The 18,919-nt window shown below is 38.3% G+C and overlaps 1 protein-coding gene across 3 annotated transcripts in view; it reads left to right on the plus strand.

The window, feature by feature from the left end:
* The window catches only part of zfhx4 (zinc finger homeobox 4), a 268,897-nt gene that overhangs the window by 211,671 nt on the left and 38,307 nt on the right, over positions 1–18,919 (plus strand). For 2 of the 3 annotated variants that reach the window (XM_059983216.1, XM_059983225.1), the window contains 3 exons: positions 7,487–7,606; positions 12,913–13,049; positions 14,660–14,860. In XM_059983216.1, the coding sequence (XP_059839199.1) occupies positions 7,487–7,606; positions 12,913–13,049; positions 14,660–14,860 (458 nt within the window). The remainder of the gene's footprint in view (positions 1–7,486; positions 7,607–12,912; positions 13,050–14,659; positions 14,861–18,919) is intronic. The other variant, XM_059983231.1, reaches the window with a different exon arrangement.

Below are 18,919 nucleotides of genomic sequence, written 5' to 3' on the forward strand. Positions count from 1 at the left end.
CGGGCAGTCCTGAGTTCCTGAGAGCGGGTCCCGTTCCCACAAAGAACAAAAGTCAGAGTGTAACTCCAGGTCAGGGTCTTCAAAAGAACCCTGAAAGGGAGAAAAAGATAGAAATTGAGCTCTTTCCAAAGATTCAAGCAAAGGAATCGCCGTTTAGTACCTTCTTGGCTTTGCTCCGCCCTCCAACTTGTTAAGGTCTAGTATCAAGCATCATGATTAAAGAATAAAAGTTTGAACCAAACCAGTAATAAAGCTTAGACTCTGAAGCTTTTGGAGCAGACACGATGGGCTGAATGGCCTATTTCAGTTCCTATGTCTTATGGTTTAAGATGGAATAGAAATTATATTGAGTATTTCATATTAAAACTTTGTATGAAGATAATTTGTAGGAACTCATTAGATATCAATATTCCTTGTCATTTTGAATTCATTCTGCAACATGTCATTATCACTGGGATGACCGTGTTTATTGTCCATCCCATATCGCCCTTGACAAGATAGTGTTGAGCCATCTCCTCCAGTGGCAGACTTTTTCTTGAAAGTATTGCCTGAATGCTGTTAAGCAGAAATATCCAGGATTTAGCAACAACAATATATTTTCAACTCAGCATGTGACATAGAGGGGAATCAACTGGAAGTAGTTTTCCCAAATGCCAATTGCTTTTGTCTATTTTAGTGGTTGGAGTGTCACATTTAAGACTTGCTTTTGAGGTAGCAAAGGCAAGTAGAGTAGTGATTAGCATAAGGCTTCACGGCACAAGCAATCAGGATTCAATTCCTGCCACTGGCGGCAAGGAATTTCTACGTTCTCCGGCAGCTCGAAGGGCTTCGGCCCGAAACGTCAACTGTACTTCTGTCCATAGATGCTGCCTGACCTGCTGAGTTCCTCCAGCATTTTGTGTGTGTTGCTCGGATTTCCAGCATCTGCAGATTTTCTCTCGTTTGTGAGAATCTTGACTGATTTGACTTGATGCAAGCGACGCACTTCACTGCATATAATTATTTATGAGATACAATGTGGTATAGGCCCTTCAAACTGTGCTGCACAGCAACCACCGGACATAACCCTACCCTAAGCACAGGACAATTTACACTGATTATTGAATGTATCAGTTCCCTGTGGATTGTGGGAGGAAACCGGAGCACCCGGGGGAAACCTTTGCTTTGATGTATAAATAAATAAACAAACAAATAAAGCTAACCTATGTTTTTGTAGTGCACATAGTGGATCTCAGTACACAGTAATCAAGTGTTGTTCTTTGTTCTGCCATCCATCTTTGATCAAAAGCAAAAATAGTGTTTTTAAATGAATGAGTAGTAGTGGAAGCTTTAAAGCTCCAATGAGAGCACAAATATTCATTCAGGGGGCCAGAATTCAGCCCAGTTTTCACGTGGAGGTACCATTTGAACTTGATTCTCCTAAAGGAGCTTTTGATTTTTACTTGGTGAAAGGTGGAAGACTTGACCAAGGACAGACCTATCTCCTTACATGCAGCAGCAGGAATTGAACCCAAATCACTGGTCCTGTAGAGCACTGCACTGACCACTATGCTACCGTGCATAAAGAATTAGTTTTCCTGATCAAAAATATCAGAAAAATTACTATTGAAGCACAAGCTTATGGTACTACAACATCTGCTACACGAAAAGGACAGCCAACAATACTAAACTCACTTTGGAGGTCACTCAACACTGCAGATTTTGTAAACTAAGTTCAATTATAATTGAGAAAACCCAAAGCTTCAATATTGGACATGGCAGTGTGTACAGGTGTCTTTCCCATGCACATCATAAACCTTATGCTGTCACGTAGAAAACAAAGATTTGGAACAAATGGGTTATTTTCAGGCTGGAAGGATGTAACTAGTGGAGCACCTCAGGGATCAGTTCTTGGCTCGCAGTTGCTTTCTATTTACGCTGATGAATTGGAGGGGAGAATGAAATATGAAGTTTCCAAGTTTGCTGTTGATATGAAAATAGGTGGAATGGCATGTTGTGAGGAGGATATTGTTATTCTTCAACAGCATATAGATAGTTTTAAGTGACTGAGCAAAAGCCTGGCAACTGGAGTATAATAGGGCGAAGTGTGAGGTTAGGCCCTGCAGTAGAAGGAATCAAAAAGCGAAATATTTTGTAAGTGGAAAGGGACTGAAAATGAGTGAAGTTTAGAGGGATCTACCGTAGGTGTTCTGGTGTATGACTCACAAGAAAAGAGCAGGCAGTTAAGAATATAAATAGCATGTTCAAGTCAAGTTCCTTGTCATTTAACTACATACATGTATACCACCAAAGGAGACAATGTTTCTCTGGACCAGGGTGTAAAGCGCAGTAGTATCTATGGCACGCATATAACACTCAATAACTTAGGAAAATAGGAATTAAATTTACAATTGAATTATGCATAGATAAACAAAATAAAGTACACAAATTAAATATTGTAGGGTACAGTAATTATCTGGTGACACTTTGAAGGCAATGCAAGAAGGAGTTCAGAAGCCCAGTGGCCTGAGTGAAGAAGCTGTTTCCCATTCTTGGCCTTATGCATCGGAGTCTTCTGCCTAGTGGTAGAAGTTCAAAGAGGAAGCTGGATGGATGGGTAGGTCTTAATAATACTAAGGGCCCTGCGTACACAGTGCTCCTGATAAATATCCCCAAGGGATAGTAAGGAGACCCCTTTGATCATCTTGGCCATTCTCACAGTCCTTAGTAGGGTCTGATACACTGCTCCTCCCAAACTAGATGGAGATGCAGCTTGTCAGGATGCTGTCAATGGTGCTCCTGCAAAATTCAGTTAGGATAGAGAGGGGGATATTTGCCTCAATCTCCTCAGGAAGTGGAGGTGATATTGAGGGAGTCCATGATGTGAACTCCCAGGAACTTGGTGCACTTCAGTTTCTCTACAGAGGAGCCATGTACGTGCAGAGGGGGATGATTCATCTTTACATTCCTGAAGAACCAAAATACTGTTCAGACAGAGACAACCCAGAAGCATAAAGGTTGGCATAATGCTATTATAACAGCAGCTGCAAGATCAGACTTCAATTGCTTCTGCTGCATGTGAGGAGCTTGTATGTTCTCCCCATAGCCATGTGGGTTCCGGTTTCCTCCCTCATTCCACCGAGATGTAACACTGAGTGTCGTAGGAAGTCATTCCTCCCTGTGGCCATCAAACTTAGTGAGTGGCAGGAATGCTATGTTGGCACCAAAACCATGGTGACTCTTGCTGGCTGCCCAACACAATTCTTGCTGATTTAATTTGATGCAAACGACACATTTCAAAAATAAAGCTGATCTTTAAATCTCTTTAAAGGAGTATTGTGGCATTGGAGGCAGTCCTGAGAAACTTCACCAGGCTGATTCTTGGGATGTGAAAAGGGTTGCCCTTATCAAGGGTGGCTAGATGGGTTTGAGTCTGTATTTGTTGAGTTTAGAGAGAATGAGTGGTGATCTTCTTCAAAGATATGATCCTAAAGGGGCAGGACAGAATAGAAGATGACGTTCTCACAAATGGAAGAGTCATGAATAAGGGAACAAAGCTATTAAATAAAAACCAGAATCAACATCCGGTTTAATATCACCGGCATATATCTTGACATTTGTTAACTTTGTGGCAGCAATAGATAATAAATATAGAAAAGAAAACTGATTTACTGTAAGTATATATATATATATAGACGTACATTAAATAGTTAAACTGAAGTAAGTAGGTGCAAAGAAAGAAATTTGAAACAGTAGTGAGGTAGTGTTAAAAAAAAAACAACACAAAATGCTGGCAGAACTCAGCAGGCCAGACAGCATCTATGTGAGGAGGTAATAACACCGTTTCGGGCCGAAACCCTTCATCAGGAGTGAAGTAACATGGGATGGTCGAGGGGGGATAAGGTAGTGTTCATGGATTCAATGTCCACTTAGAAATCAAATGGCAGTTGGGACTAATCTTCTCCTGAATCAATGAGTGTGTGCCTTCTGGCTTCTATACCTCCTTCCTGATGGTAACAGTGAGAAAAGGGTGGTGAGGGTCCTTTTCTGAGGCACCACTCCTTGAAGATATCTTGGATTCCACAAAGGCTAGTACCCATAATGGAGCTGACTAATTTTACCACTCTCTGCAGTTTACTTAGATCCCATGCAGGAGCCACCCCCCCCCCCCCACCCCACCGCATATCAGATGGTGATGCAACCGGACAGAATGTTCTCCATGGCACATCTGTAGAAGTTTGAGTGTTTAGGTGATAAACCAAATCGCCTCAAACTCCTAATGAAATCTAGCCGCTATACTTAAAACATGTCATTTAAAGCTGAGGTGCACAGAAATTTCTTCTCTTAAAGGGTAATGAATCTTTGCAATTCTCAGCCCCCAAGGGTGGTGGAGGCCAGAATTTTAAAAATATTTGAAGTGTGAGTGGATAAATACTTGATAGATCGAGGAAGTGAGAGTTAAGGGGAACTGGCACAGAAGAGGAGTTGAGGCCCAATATAGACGATCATTTTGAATGGGGCAGGTGTGAGGGGAATGATCTAGGCCTTAGTGCTTTTACATTAAAAGCTGCTCCATACTCATCTTGGACTACATTGCCTTGATAGTCTCAAATTTTCCAATGAGAAATGTATTTAGCAAATAGATTGCAATGTCCTGCTTCAGCCATTAATTTAATCCACTTCAGTCTTTACCTTGTAACCAAAGAACTATTACTTGACTATCATTCTTTTTAATTTCTGTAGCACATGACTTCACATTTAGTTGTTGATATTATGAGGAAAAATCAGGGCAATTTTTTTTTTAAATGTCAGAATTGCACACGTCGTTATCAATCCAGATAAGATATTTCTTTCCTGATGTATTTACATTATAATTTAAATATTTCACTGGCAGGATTTAACATTTTAATGCACATAGTTTTGAATTAATAAATAACTGAATAATGGGCTCAGGGTTCAAAATATTTTCTACAAACAGCTTTTAGGTTCTCACAAGCCTCTGTTGCTCCGGTACACACATTTTTTCCATCGGTGCATTTGAGTAAAAGGAAGGGTAAGGGAATCTGGTGGACAGTTTGTTTGTGGCAGATAGGAACCTTGTAAAGTTATAGCCTCAACACTGCTGTTTGCTATTAAGTTGATGGGGAGTCTATCCCACAGTTGCTCTGCACTGCTGACACAAAGTCTTTGTTCACATTCAGATTAGTCAAACTGTTGTGAGGGTCAGGCCAGGGTCAGACTCCATGATGATGTATAGGAGAACATGTCTGGGAATTTTTCTCGCTCTTAAAACACATACCAAAAAGGCAGAAGAGGGCCGAGCACACTGACTGATGAGACCCAGATGATAGCCACTCTTACTAGGTTCATAATTTGCCTTTTAACACACCATGTTTTATTAATGTGTGCCGTGATAGCCTTGAAAATTTCATGTCCCCCGAAGGTAAGGACACTCCGTGACACTTCATTTCCTTGCCCATGGGAGATGGGTCAGTAAATCCAGCAAAAGAACAATGCATAAATTCCCCAGGATGAGAAAGAAAGGTCTTTTTGCAAGCTTTCCTAGGTGGTGAGCCCCGGCACTAGATATGAGCTGTGTGTACACTTAGTATTAACACAACCCAATCAGGTTGTGATCAGAGACTCTCAACATCCCAAACAGTGATCCCGGATCCCCTACCTCTCTTACAAGTACAATTCTGTCCACCTACTGTGAGCTTGCAGAGCCATCTCTTTGATTAACAATCAGGACTGGTAAAATACCATTGAGAAAAATAAGGGAAAATAGATGCGGTTTAATAGAGCTTGGAAACCAATTCTAATCACTCTGAACCGGGTTAATCTGTGCACATCAAGGTACAAATCAATTTAGATCAATCTGTTTTTAACATACCCTTGAGATGGATTAAAAGAGATCAGTTCAAAATTATCCCACTTCTTGGCTTTATGTGAAGGCAAAACCCACTCAAATCATTTCTAATATATACGACAAATAAAATGAAGTGATTTCAGACTGATAAAGTCAAATTAAACAATCTGTGCCTATGTGTAAAAAGCAAACATAGCATTTTATATCTATGTAGAATATTTTTAATCTGCTGATTGAGCACAACATTCAGCTTTATTATTTCTACATTTCAGAATTTTGGAATGCTGTCACCCAAAAGTCATCTTAATGCTAAACTAGCAATTTTTGCAACCAGCTGCTGCATAGAACAGGGAATATTTCATCCCGCTGTCAGAACACTATCAATAAAACATGGTATTCAGAGAGCGTCCATTTTCCCCTCTTCAATCACTGTAGCATTTGCAATGAAAATGTTATATTATATTTATCCCTGAGCTGATGCATTGTGCTTAAATGCAAAATGATATAGTAATATGGAACGTAAGGGGTTAACTTGTCTCAGCCGGTTAACAAAGGCATTGCTTATCAAACAAGGACTGGGGAACTATATGTCAGAATGCTCGGGACCTGTTTGTCTCCTCGGGGTCAATTCTTATGGTTATTAAGATTTTATGAATCCGATGAGTACAGTCTTTGGCTGTGACCGACAGGATCCTGTGCCTTTTTCCTTCCATCTCCCAATTTGTTTAATTCCTACCGGGACCTGCAAATATGATTTTTATTTTGCAATGCAATGAACGCAGCGTGCAGTGCAGTGGGAGTTGCAGGCCTGGTTATCTGGCATTACTCAGACTGCTAAAAATTCATTAAAATGTGACATCAACACAGTGAGAGACAAATGATCACAGGATGAAAAGGAACAGTGGGCATTTCATGGATTAGTGCCGCATAACCTTAGCTATGCAGCTAACTGAATAAACTGATTAATCCAGCACCATTACAGCTTAGAAGAACACATAACTATTTAAATTGGTGTCAGCTTTTGTATTTATAGATTTGAATGTAGATAGAGGTGGAATAATGCATTATAATCTTTCTTTAGCAAATATCATAAATGGGTGTCAATGTTATGGTGCCTGAAGAAATATGGCATTATATCTGAAAGAGTGCCCCCTATAGGTAGTCTGAAATTCATCATACATTTTCTAATCGATATTACCTGAGAGCAAAACTGTTTGGATTTTCAGTTCTGGCATTCTGTAAATATTGGGCTTGGCCATGTTCGACTATACAAGGTCAATAAAACCCTGTGAACAATTAAACTATTAATTTTCTCTTGTTTCTTATCACCACACATCGAGTTCAATAATTATAAACAACAGTCATTTTAATTGTTGCTATTGCAAAACCATCCAAATTCAGGATCAATTAAATATAGATCCAAGCAAACCATTAAATACATTATTGTCGATTTATAACTTGGGAGCAATATTTAGAAAATAGTTTGTTTTCTAATGCAGAGGCACTGAAATTAGTACAGGAATGCATTTTACATTTTTATATTAAAATCTCTGTACAGAATACAGTAAATGTTTCCCTGAAACAGATCCTGAAGTTTTTAATCTGTTGTCCTAATCTCCTTTACAATTTTAATTGCAGACGAGCAAAGTGAAGACTCTGAAGGAACTGGTAAAACCACTGTTCCAGCTGCTGCTACTGATAACAAGGACACCAGTGAAAAAGACAACAAAGAAAACAAGAAGTCTGACAAAGACTCTGGTAATACTTGTAGATTTTGTCAGTTTTCCATATTAAATTTTCTTTGATCTTGAAATTATGTGCCCAGCTCCCCTCCCCCGTCTCAATCGTATTCATCACATGTATGTTTTACATGTGATTTCTATCAGTAGCCTCATGCTGACCTATTTTTAATCATAACCATCTGACAGGATAGATGAGGATAAGTTGGAGAATATTACAGAATGGCCAGTGAGATTATTTTTTAATCAAATAAGTTTGCGTGCTTGTAATTTTAAGCGCCTTTCATTAATCTTTGCTGTACTTGTGATTCCTCTGATGACATATTAATTTTGTTTAAGCTCAGGATTAGATACCAATCATGTATTTTTTCCATTATGCCAGGGCATATCAGTATCATTGACCAGAGGCCTTTCAGTCTTTTTTTTTAAGTCATTTTCCTTCATAATACAAAGCAGCCTTTACTACCTGAGCAATAAATTCTGCATTAATACATTTTGCAGCAATTGTCTGGGTTTAATGGCGTCTTGCATTAAACCAGCATCTGGTAAAGATAACACAGTGTCTTTTCCATATTTTCCTTGACAGAGATTGCCAGTGCATAATTTGCCACTGTTGTTTCTTAGTTTGTATGGTTTTAAATTTTTCTATCAAAGAGAAAACCTCAGTCATATTAATAGTATGTTGGCTTTCCTTGCAGTACACTAGGCAGTGTCACATTATATTACATATAGTGAGGCAGGGCACTGAAATTAGAATCCAAATCAGAATCAGGTTTAATATCACTGGCATATATCAAAAAATTTGTTAACTTAGCGGCAGCAATACAATGCAATGGATAATAATATAGAAAAAATAAATAAATGAGTAAATCAATTACAGTATATATATATATATATATATATATATGTATATTAAGTCATTAAATTAAAAGCAGTGCAAAAGTAGAAATAGTAAAAGTGAGGTAGTGTTCAAGGTCCATTTAGGAATTGGACCACAGAGAGGAGGAAACTGTTCCTGAATCGCTGAGTGTGTGCCTTCAGGCTTCTGTACCTCCTTGCTGACAAGATACAGAATAATAATGAATGAACACTTCTCAGGCTTCCAGCCAGGCACAGGTATTGGTTATAACTGACGTTTCAATGACCAACTCTGCCATCTTCATCAGGAATGAGGTACAGAATCATTTAAAGAGCATTGGTTCCGAGTGTACATACGCAGAACGTGAATGCTCTAAGAGCTCAACTGCTTCTCATGAAGATTAGAAAAGCGTATTTTAGTTAAGCATGTTATAATCAGCGTGCTTATTTGCCATTACTACTATGGAAGTTCAAGTCTGGCCAGATTGACTATGCAACAGCAAAATAGATTTTTGCTTATTATAAGTTCAAAAATCACACTAGATGATGCAATACCAGTTCTAGGAAAAATAAAGCCAAGTTCAGAGTTAAATCCTTGCATTTCTCACAGTATTCAAATACTTGTGACACCATATTGTAGCATACATTAATTTATCTCAATAGTAGGTACATTGGAATAATCTGGATGCAAAATTCAGAATCCCAAGTACAAGTGGCTTTCATTGGACTGAAAGTACATCTGGTGAAGCAAAACTCGCCCATATCTCATTTATATTGTCATGTTAATCTAGTGTCACTCTAGATTAATTATAATCAAAATTACATTTTCTATGCAAATATATTAATCTGGATAAACTCCAGATTAGTTCTTCACTGCATAAGTGTAATGTGTGTCTCTGACATAGCTTAAGGAAATGCTTTAATAATATAGTAAACATGAGTAAGATGTAAATTAAGCTTCATTATTCTAAGTAATATTACCAAGGAACTTCATTTATCAGCAAGCTTTCCTTATACACAAATATTTATTTTTATTTAAAAATTCACTAAGCAATGAAGTCATGATTCATGATAGATCCATTAAAACTAAAGCATCAAGAATATCTAATTTGCAATCTGATTTTTAAAGATATCTTCTTTACAGCTAATCAGAATATTGCTGCAAAATGTATTATTATTCCACCACAGGCATTGCAGTGCAAAGTTTGAGCTTAGGGCTTGATGCATGACTTAGTTTGACATTTAAATGTTGCCATTTGAACTACGGGTCAGTAATGGTTAACCTACTTTTCCATCTCTGTATTTCACATCAATGACAAGGGATGTAAAACGTAATGGAAAAGCACCACTTCTGCTGTTGTATTTTATTTACCTCCAGTGATTTCAAAATGTTTGAAACCAATTAACGCATTTAGAACAGTTGTGCATTTATAGTACAAAAATAAGATTGAAGTTTGATTTCTAATTTTAGAAATTGTATTACTTAATGCTGCAGATCAAGATTTGTCCTTTGAATCAAATGAGCCTTGGAAAAATGCAGGCTCTTACTTCTGCAGCCTGAACACAAAAGAATCTTCAAAATGCAAAGATTGGACATAAAATTATTAAATTAGCTTGTAAATACAAAATTTGTGATCTGTAGATTTTTAGCAAATCTCTACAGCACTTGGCTCTCCAAATTAACCAATTCCAAACATTGCCATTTGCAAAATATTGTAATATTTTACAAGCATTATGTTAAACTGAGGTACAATTAATTTCCATAGAGATATAGGACGGTGTGTAAACACAATGGCTGTCCAGCAATATGTTATACAGGTAATTGTAGTTGAGAGTTTGTATTCGCTCTTTTAATTGTTTAAGAATATTGTTTTGTTTCATTTTTTTGAGTTCTTTTCATTACATGTTAGCAGTAAGCCTATTAGTATGTGGAATAGATCAAATTGTTTTTACATATTATGTAAGAATCATTTTACTTTTAGCATTCCTGACACTTTTAATGCATGTGGATAATTCAGTACCAATTATTACTGGGAACAAAAAAAAACATTATACCACAAATACTGATGGCTGAGACTAAGACATAAGTCAAAAATTAATTTAGGAACAGTAGGCATTCGGAAAGGAAGCATAATAGGTGAGTGCATTTTATTTGCGCCCAGTAGGCAATAATTGGAATGGTATACTAACTAGATTATTCTATGTTAATAGTGCTATATTATTTTCAAGTTGATAAGCAATGTCAGGGCTATTCTTGAAAATCAAATCTCTCAGACAGCTGCAATCAACAGACAGGTTAATTGCCTGACTTGTAGACTAGATCCACGCTGTACAAATATCACACACCACATTTTGTTTAGTTGTAATTGACCAAGCTCCTGGGATCTTGAAAAACCCGTGTCACTCTGAGAAAATATCATGTGGCAGCTACTTAGAATAGTGCTTTATTTTATAGGTGAAAATAAAATGAGGTCAGAATACATACATAAGCAGAAACACAGAAACAATTTTATGTTAAGGAATGTGACAGCAAGCTCTAAAGCTGAGTATTAAACATAATGTTAATAAAAATTAAATGTCAGTCATAAATGTAATATGTGCTGCTTAAGGACTTGCTTGTCAAAATATAGCATTTATGAGGTAAAAGTATTTGTCTTCAGAAAAAAATGTCCACTTTTTTTCTTCTAACGATAGCTCTTATCATGAAGACAGTTCTAAGAACACGTAATGGAAATTGCATATATTAGAATTTACATACTGTCATCTATTTAAAATAGTTCAACTCACAAGTTCATTTAAATAATTTATTATGTATTTGCCAAATAGAATTGTCATTTTATTTTATATATACAGTATGTATATAAACTGTGTGTATGTGTGTATGCGCAGCATATACTGTATATTATATATTGTGTGTGTGTGTGTGTGTAAATAGTACATACACATCTCATGGCAACCAATTGCTCATCCTCATTGCATTATAAGATATATTTTCACAACATTGTCCAGTGAAGCTATCGTCAATTTCAAGATAATTTAGTTTCAAATTGACTGGAAGATGGTGAAAATTGAAAGTTAAAATTAGAAGTGCTTATAATAAACAGCTGAAAAATGTCAGATGGTGCTGAGCAGGGATGAGATTGGAAAGGCTAGTAAATGAGGTTTTCTGTTTGCTATGAGATGTATGTGACATGCCTACCCAACAGCAGTGTAATATCCAACTAGAATAAAGGATTATCTAGTAATTTGTTGTTGAAGGAATACTGTGATATACTAGGAAATCTGCACTGCACCCTTGTCTCCAATGTGCCTGAATTTTGTAACACAGAGTTGGCTAGACTTTTATTCCAAATGTTTGTATCACAGGTAGAGTAAATTTAGCTTGAATTCCATTTTTGAGTGAAATACAATGAGATTCATTACTGTGGCTAAAAAAAACTTTGACCATCAATAATGATCTAGGAATGCACAGCAGACATAAACATATAATTCTGTTTAGCGCGTAAAACACTGTTAATGTTTACATAGGCTGATCTTTTTGTCAAATGTAGTGTTCTGAACTGAAGCAGATTGAAACCCAGACTGCGGAGCTGGTCAAAGAGTAATATTGATTAATCTTCCAAGCTAGCAAGAGGTTATCTAAACAGCCGAGGAGTAATTTTTAGATTTATCAAGTTGGCCTGTTAGGCAATTTTTGTTTAAATTTCCTTAAACAAAAATAACTTTCTGGTTGGTGGAAAGTCTATTTCACATTATTGCTTCATCCTTTGGTTCAAATGTATATAAAATATTTAGCTAGTGGATATTTTTTTCCAAATGAGTACAAAAACATCTGTATATTTCCCATTATTCTATTTGAGTGGTTTTAATTTCCTTGAATGGGTCATCTACAGAATCAAAATAAGGTTGGGCTTTTCTTTTCAAAAACATCAAAGGAAATCAACTGCATTAAAATCTGAATTACTAGAATCACTTTGTTGAGCACGAAGGTGGTATCTTTTCGAATGAGCGACCAGTAAATATGAATTCTGACAATGGAGTTTGTTCTTACCAACCAGTGGGAGGTGCTTATGATCTGCTACCACCCACAATGAGGTGCTGATAGGCTTAAAATAAAAAAAATTGGGATGCACTACTTTCATGTGAAGGCAAACTGATTCTCATATGAAAAAACAAATACCTTTTTTATTGTAGTTTGCTATTTCCAATTATGATGAGTAGCAAAACAATCACCTTACTGCTTTGTGTTAGAAGAATGTAAGTTCAATTAAGATGTTTTAATTCATTTTGTTTGTGAGAAAATGAAATAATTTACAAGTTTCCCCCTTTAAATGACAATCTAAACCTAGATGGTCTTTTCACCAGAATATAGAAGTAAAACTCATGAATAATTACAAGTAAGATCTTTGATTTTTCCTTCGTTGATGTGTTCACATATTGATATGCTGATAAATTATATTCTCTTAGAAGGAACTGACGTGATATGTCCAGAACCTCAAGAAAGCTCGTTTGTAGAAAAGCGGTCACTACCGCAGGGGGGAGATGAGGACCTTCCTTCCAAGAGACCTCGCTCAACCGGTAGCAGTAAACCCAGTCAGGAGCAGGTATGAAACAAAAGAATCTTCCTTCCCTGACAGCAGAGATTCTGCAGAGGCTGCAAATCCGAGCTACATACAGTAAATGCTGGAGGAACTCAGCAGGTCAGGCAGCGTCTATGGACGCGAACCAACTGTCAACATTTTGGGCCAAGACCCTTCTTCAGGACTGGAAAGGGAGGGGGAAGGTTAAAAGATGTGGTGGGGGAAGGGAATGAGAACAAGCTAAAAGGTGATAGGTAAAACAGGTGGGTAGGGGAGGGGGAACGAAGTAAGAGGCTGGGAGGCGATGGGTGGAAAATCAAAAGGGCTGGAGAAGAAAGAATCTGTTAGGAGAGGAGTATGGACCATGGGAGAAAGGGAAGGAGGAGGGGCACCAGGGGGGGAGATGATAGGCAGGGGAGGAGACGAGGTCAGAGTAGAGAATGGGTGAAGAGAGAAGGTAGAGAGGAGAAAAGTTACAGAAGGAGAAATTGATGTCCATGTCATCAGATTGGAGGTTACCTAGGTGGAATATGAGGTGATGCTCCTCCAACCTGAGAGTGGCCTCATCATTGGCAGAAGAGAAGGCCATGGACCGACATGTTGGAATGGGAATGGGAATTAGAATGGAAGTTACAATTTTTACAAATGGAGTGGAGGGTGCTCGTCAAAGCAGTTCTCTAATTAACATCGGGTCTCACCAATGTAGAGGAGATTGTATCAGAGGCACTGGATACAGTGGACAACCCTGACAGATTTACGGTTTGTCTCACCTGGAAGACTGTTTGGGGCCCTGAATGGAGGTGAGGGAGAAGGTGAATAGGCAGAGTAGCATTTCTGTTGCTTGCAAGGACATGTGCCAGGAGGGAGATCTGTGGGGAGGGCGAATGGACAAGGGAGTCACGGAGAGAGTGATCACAGAGAAAAGCAGACATTGGGAGGAGTGGTAAAGATGGTTTCTGTGGTCATGTACCGGTAAACGTGGGAGAAGTTACAAAGAATGATGTGTTGGATGCAGAGGCTCATTGGGTGGTAGATGACAACAAGAGGAACTCTATCCCTGTTAAGACAGCGGGAGGATGGAGTGAGCACATCGCCCTTCACTAGCTTTATTTTAATTTCTGCTTTTTATTTATTTCCAATTAATTTTTGTATGTTTACTAGCAATTATGTTTTCAAGGTAATCTGACAACTATGAGATTTTTCAATTAGCATAAATTTATGTAAATCATATAGTTTTCATTTATTGGGTAAAGCCAATTTGTCTTAAATTCTGGAATAGATGCAAGGCATTCCTGTATTGCTTATATCAAAATACTGGAAACAGCAAAATACAGCAGGAATCTTAATTTTTCACAGTGATAAAACTATTTCAATGAAATGCACTTGATTCACAATTTTATTGTGAATTGTGAGGACAGTTTGATTAGGCACTTTATCAGTATAGTGCTGAAATGAAAAAAATAAACATTGTATTCAATTTGACTTCATATTTTATGAATATACTAGTAATATTTCATTTCAGAATGAAATAATATGCAAATCTTTTACTTAAAAAAAGACAGAGCACAGGAAGTTTTACTGTTATGTTCCACTAGCTTTTAATATAAATTGTATTACATGCTGTTTGGTTTCAGCTTTACCAATGCCCTTACTGTAATTATAACAGTAAGGATGCAAACAGAATCCAGATGCATGTCATGTCCCAGCATTCCATGCAGCCCGTCATCTGCTGCCCTCTCTGTCAGGACGTCCTCAGCAACAAGATACATCTCCAGCTGCACCTGACCCACTTGCACAGCGTGGCACCTGACTGCGTGGAGAAGCTACTCACAACCGTAAGCAGCTTAAAATCTACCTCAATAAACCGCGTTTTCTCTTCATATTAAAATTCATCCATGTTCAAATTACAAGTCTGCCAACTGAGAACTTATTACACTTTACAGAATGCAATGTAATCCTACCATGATTTATACTGTATAATAATTTATGACAGCCCAACGCTTAACGGAAAGTTCCACACTTCGACACTTTGAACTAAAATTAGATATATAAATCCAGTGCATTCAGAATAAACATTTTTGATCTCCAGACACTGTAGTATTCAAGAAAATGAATAACAAAAGTAAGATTCAAAGGACGGCACAGCATAAGAAACAGTGGTTGTAGGGCAAGTCAAAGGTCAACTTGGCGTTGAGCACATTTGTTTAAAATAAACCAATACCAATTATTTATGAACACAAGAAGGTAAAGGACTAGTAGAAAAATGCAATGTAGTCAACAGTAAAGCAGTTTCAATGAAATCTTTTAGCCATGTAGAAGAAAAACCTACTTTGAAGATTAAATAGATTTCTGAAAGAACAATTTATATGGATGTGTGATGAGAGGAATAAGAGGAAACAGATGTGTGGTATGAATTCTTAAGGTGTTGCCCTTTGCCTCAGTGTCAGCATAATTGTGTCTGCCAGAAGTTTATGGGCTCAAATCCCACTCCAAAAGATCCCAACACATGCTAGGTTGACAAGCTGGTGCAGTACTGAGAGAGGGTATTGATTTGAAAGCACAACAAATGTGAAATGTCAATGGGCTCTAAGATATTTTTGAAACCCTCAAGAATGTTGGTATTTCAGAAAGTTTTGTAAATGTAGGTAATTGTATGTGTTATATTTCAAAAGGTGACATGAAGGAAATGCAGTTGGGGTAGGGCACTGAAAGCCTGCACCAACCAATTGGTGGGAGTGTTCAAGGACATCTTCAATCTGCACTGCTGCAGTTGGAGTTTCCCACTGGCCTGAAAAGAGTGACAATCATAACAGTGCCCAAGAAGAGCAGGGTGAGCTGCCTCAACAATTATTGTCCTGTGGCACTCGCATCTAGTGTGATGAAGTGCTTTGAGAAAGATGGTCATGGCTGGGATCAACTCCTCCTAAGCAAGGACCTGGACCAGCCGCCATCTGACTTTCACCACAGTAAGTCTGCAGCAGTTGCAATCTCACTGGCTCTCCATTCGGCCTGCATCACCTGGAAAATAGTAATACTTAAGTCAGGCTGCTGTTTATTGACAACAGCTCAAAGTTCAACACAATCATGCCCTCAGTTCTAGTCAAAAGGCTCCAAAACCTGGACTTCTGTACCTCCCCTGCAACTGGATCCTTGACAGACTATAGCCTCACTGGGAGACCACAGTCTGCACGGATCGGAAACAGCATCCTCTCATCACTGACAGTCAACACTGGCTCACCTCAAGGATGTGTGTTTAGTCCACTGTCCTTCTCGCTCTGGACTGTGTGGCTATGCACAACTCAAGTGCCACCTGTACACTGGTATATGGTGATGGGGTGGCGTACAGAAGAGAGATAGATTGGCTGGTTGAGTGATGGCTCAGCAACAACCTTGCACTCAGTATCAGTAAGACCAAAAAATTGGTTGTGGTCTTCAAGAAGAGAAAGTCAGGGGAACATGCACCAGTCCTCATCGAGGATTAGAAGTGGAAAGACTGAGTGGGTTCAAGTTCCTGGGTGTCAACTTCTCTGAAGATCTATTCTGAGCCCAACATAATAGAGGGCATGGCAGTGGCTGTAGTTCATTTTCAGCAGAGTTGGAATGTCATCAAAGATATCTACAAATTTCTACTGATGTACCAAGGAGAGGATTCTAACTGGTTGAATCACCTCTGATATGGAGGATCTGCTGCACAGGATCGGAAAAACCTGCAGAAAGTTGAAAACTCAGCCAGCTCTATCAAGGGCACTAGGCTCCCCTGTTCTGAGGACATCTACAAAAGTTGGCCTCCATCATTAAAGACCCCCATCACCCAGGAAATGCTCTCTTCTCATTGCTACTGTCAAGGAGGAGGAACAGGAGCTTGGAGATACACACTTAACGTTTCAGGAACAGCTTCTTTCCCTCTCCCCATCAGTTTTCTAAATGGACGTCAAACCCAGGAACATTTCCTTCCTCAGTATTTTTCCCTCTTTTTTTACAGTACTTAATTTTATCTATCTATCTATCTATCTATCTATGTATATATAGACACACACACACATATGTATATATACACACACACACACACACACACACACACACACACATGTATATACACACACACATATGCACAAACAGTACTTATGGTGTTTATTACTATGTATTGCACTGTACTGCTGCCGCAAAACAACAAATTTCATGACATGTCGATGATATTAAATCTAATTCTGATTCTCAAGGAGTGACCATTATTGAGCACTTTATGCACACCGTCAATGTTCAAATCACCATGAATAGTCAAATTAAAAGCAACAGGCCATACCTACAAGATCCTGCAAGGAATTAAGCAAGTTTGATGGTATGCATTGTTAATATAATTGGATTTTAAGAAAGAATTTAATAAAATTCCACATCTAAAACTGTTAAAGAAGATTAGGACTGGGAATTACTTTGCAGCTGTTCCCAGTTTTGTGTTTTAACTTTGCCAGCAGAAACCCCAGGAGCAGCTTTGAGGAAATTCCTAGTCTTATGGCATTAATAATCAATTAACTAGCCAACTTGAAAATCACCAAAAAGAAACTAAAGGTGATGGAAAGCCTCCCCTTTGAGGTCACTGATAAACGGGCTCCTATAAGAGGTTCTCCTGGTCCTCAGCTGTTTATGCAGCTCTCACAGTGAAGGGTTCAGGTACAGTGCCTTGTAAAAGTATTCAGCCTCCAAACCTTTGTTCACACAGATGAGTGTTACAATCAGAGATTTTCATCAATTTAATTGAGAATTTTTATTTATGAATCACATGCACCTTGTTTCACAGTAGAGCCAAAAAAATACAGAAAATGGTAAAGCATGAAAAACTAAAATTTCAAAAATTAAAATGTCAGCAGTTCGAAAGTATTCACCACCTTTGCTAGTACTTAGTTGAAGCATAAGACCATAAAATATAGGAGCAGAAGTAGGCCATTCTACCCATCCAGTCTGCTCCGCCATTCAATCATGAACTGATCCAATTCTTCCAGTATCCCCACTCCCCTGCCTTCACCCTATACCATTTAATGGCCTAGCTAATCAAGAGCCTATCTATCTCTACCTTAAATACACCCAATGACTTGCCTCCACAGCAACAAATTCCACAGACTTACCACCCTCTGAGCAAAGTAATTTCTCCACAATTCAGTTCTAAATGGACATCGTTCAATCCTGAAGTCATGCTTTCTTTTCCTAGAATCCCCAACCATGGGTAATAACTTTTCCATATCTAATCTGTTCAGGCCTTTTAACATTTAGAATGTTTCTATGAGATCCCCCCTCATTCTCCTGAACTGCAGGAAGTATAGCCCAAGAGCTGCCAGATGTTCCTCGTACAGTAACCCTTCCATTCCCGGAATTTTTCTCGAGAATCTTCTCCAAACCCTCTCCAATGTCAGTATATCCTTTCTAAAATGAGGAGCCCAAAACTGCACATAATACTCCAAGTGTGGTCTCACAATTGCCTTATAAAGCCTCAATGTCACATCTCTGCTCTTATATTCTATGCCTCTAGAAATGAATGCCAACATTGCATTTGCCTTCTTCACAACCAACTCAATCTGGAGGTTAACCTTTAGGGTATCTTGCACAAGGACTCCCAAGTCCCTTTGCATCTCTGCATTTGAATTCTCTCCCCATCTAAATAATAGTCTGCCCATTTATTTCTTCCACCAAAGTGCATGACAATGCACTTTCCATCATTGTATTTCATTTGCCACTTCTCTGTCCATTCCCCTAAATAAGTCTCTTTGCAGGCTCTCTGTTTCCTCAACCTTACCCGCTTCTCCACCTATCTTTGTATCATCGGCAAATTTAGGCACAAATCCATTAATAGCATTGTCCAAATCATTAACATACATCATAAAAAGCAGAGGTCCCAACACTGA

The sequence above is a fragment of the Hypanus sabinus genome, chromosome 1 (genome assembly GCF_030144855.1).
Source record: "Hypanus sabinus isolate sHypSab1 chromosome 1, sHypSab1.hap1, whole genome shotgun sequence".
In the NCBI taxonomy this organism is placed as follows: domain Eukaryota; kingdom Metazoa; phylum Chordata; class Chondrichthyes; order Myliobatiformes; family Dasyatidae; genus Hypanus; species Hypanus sabinus.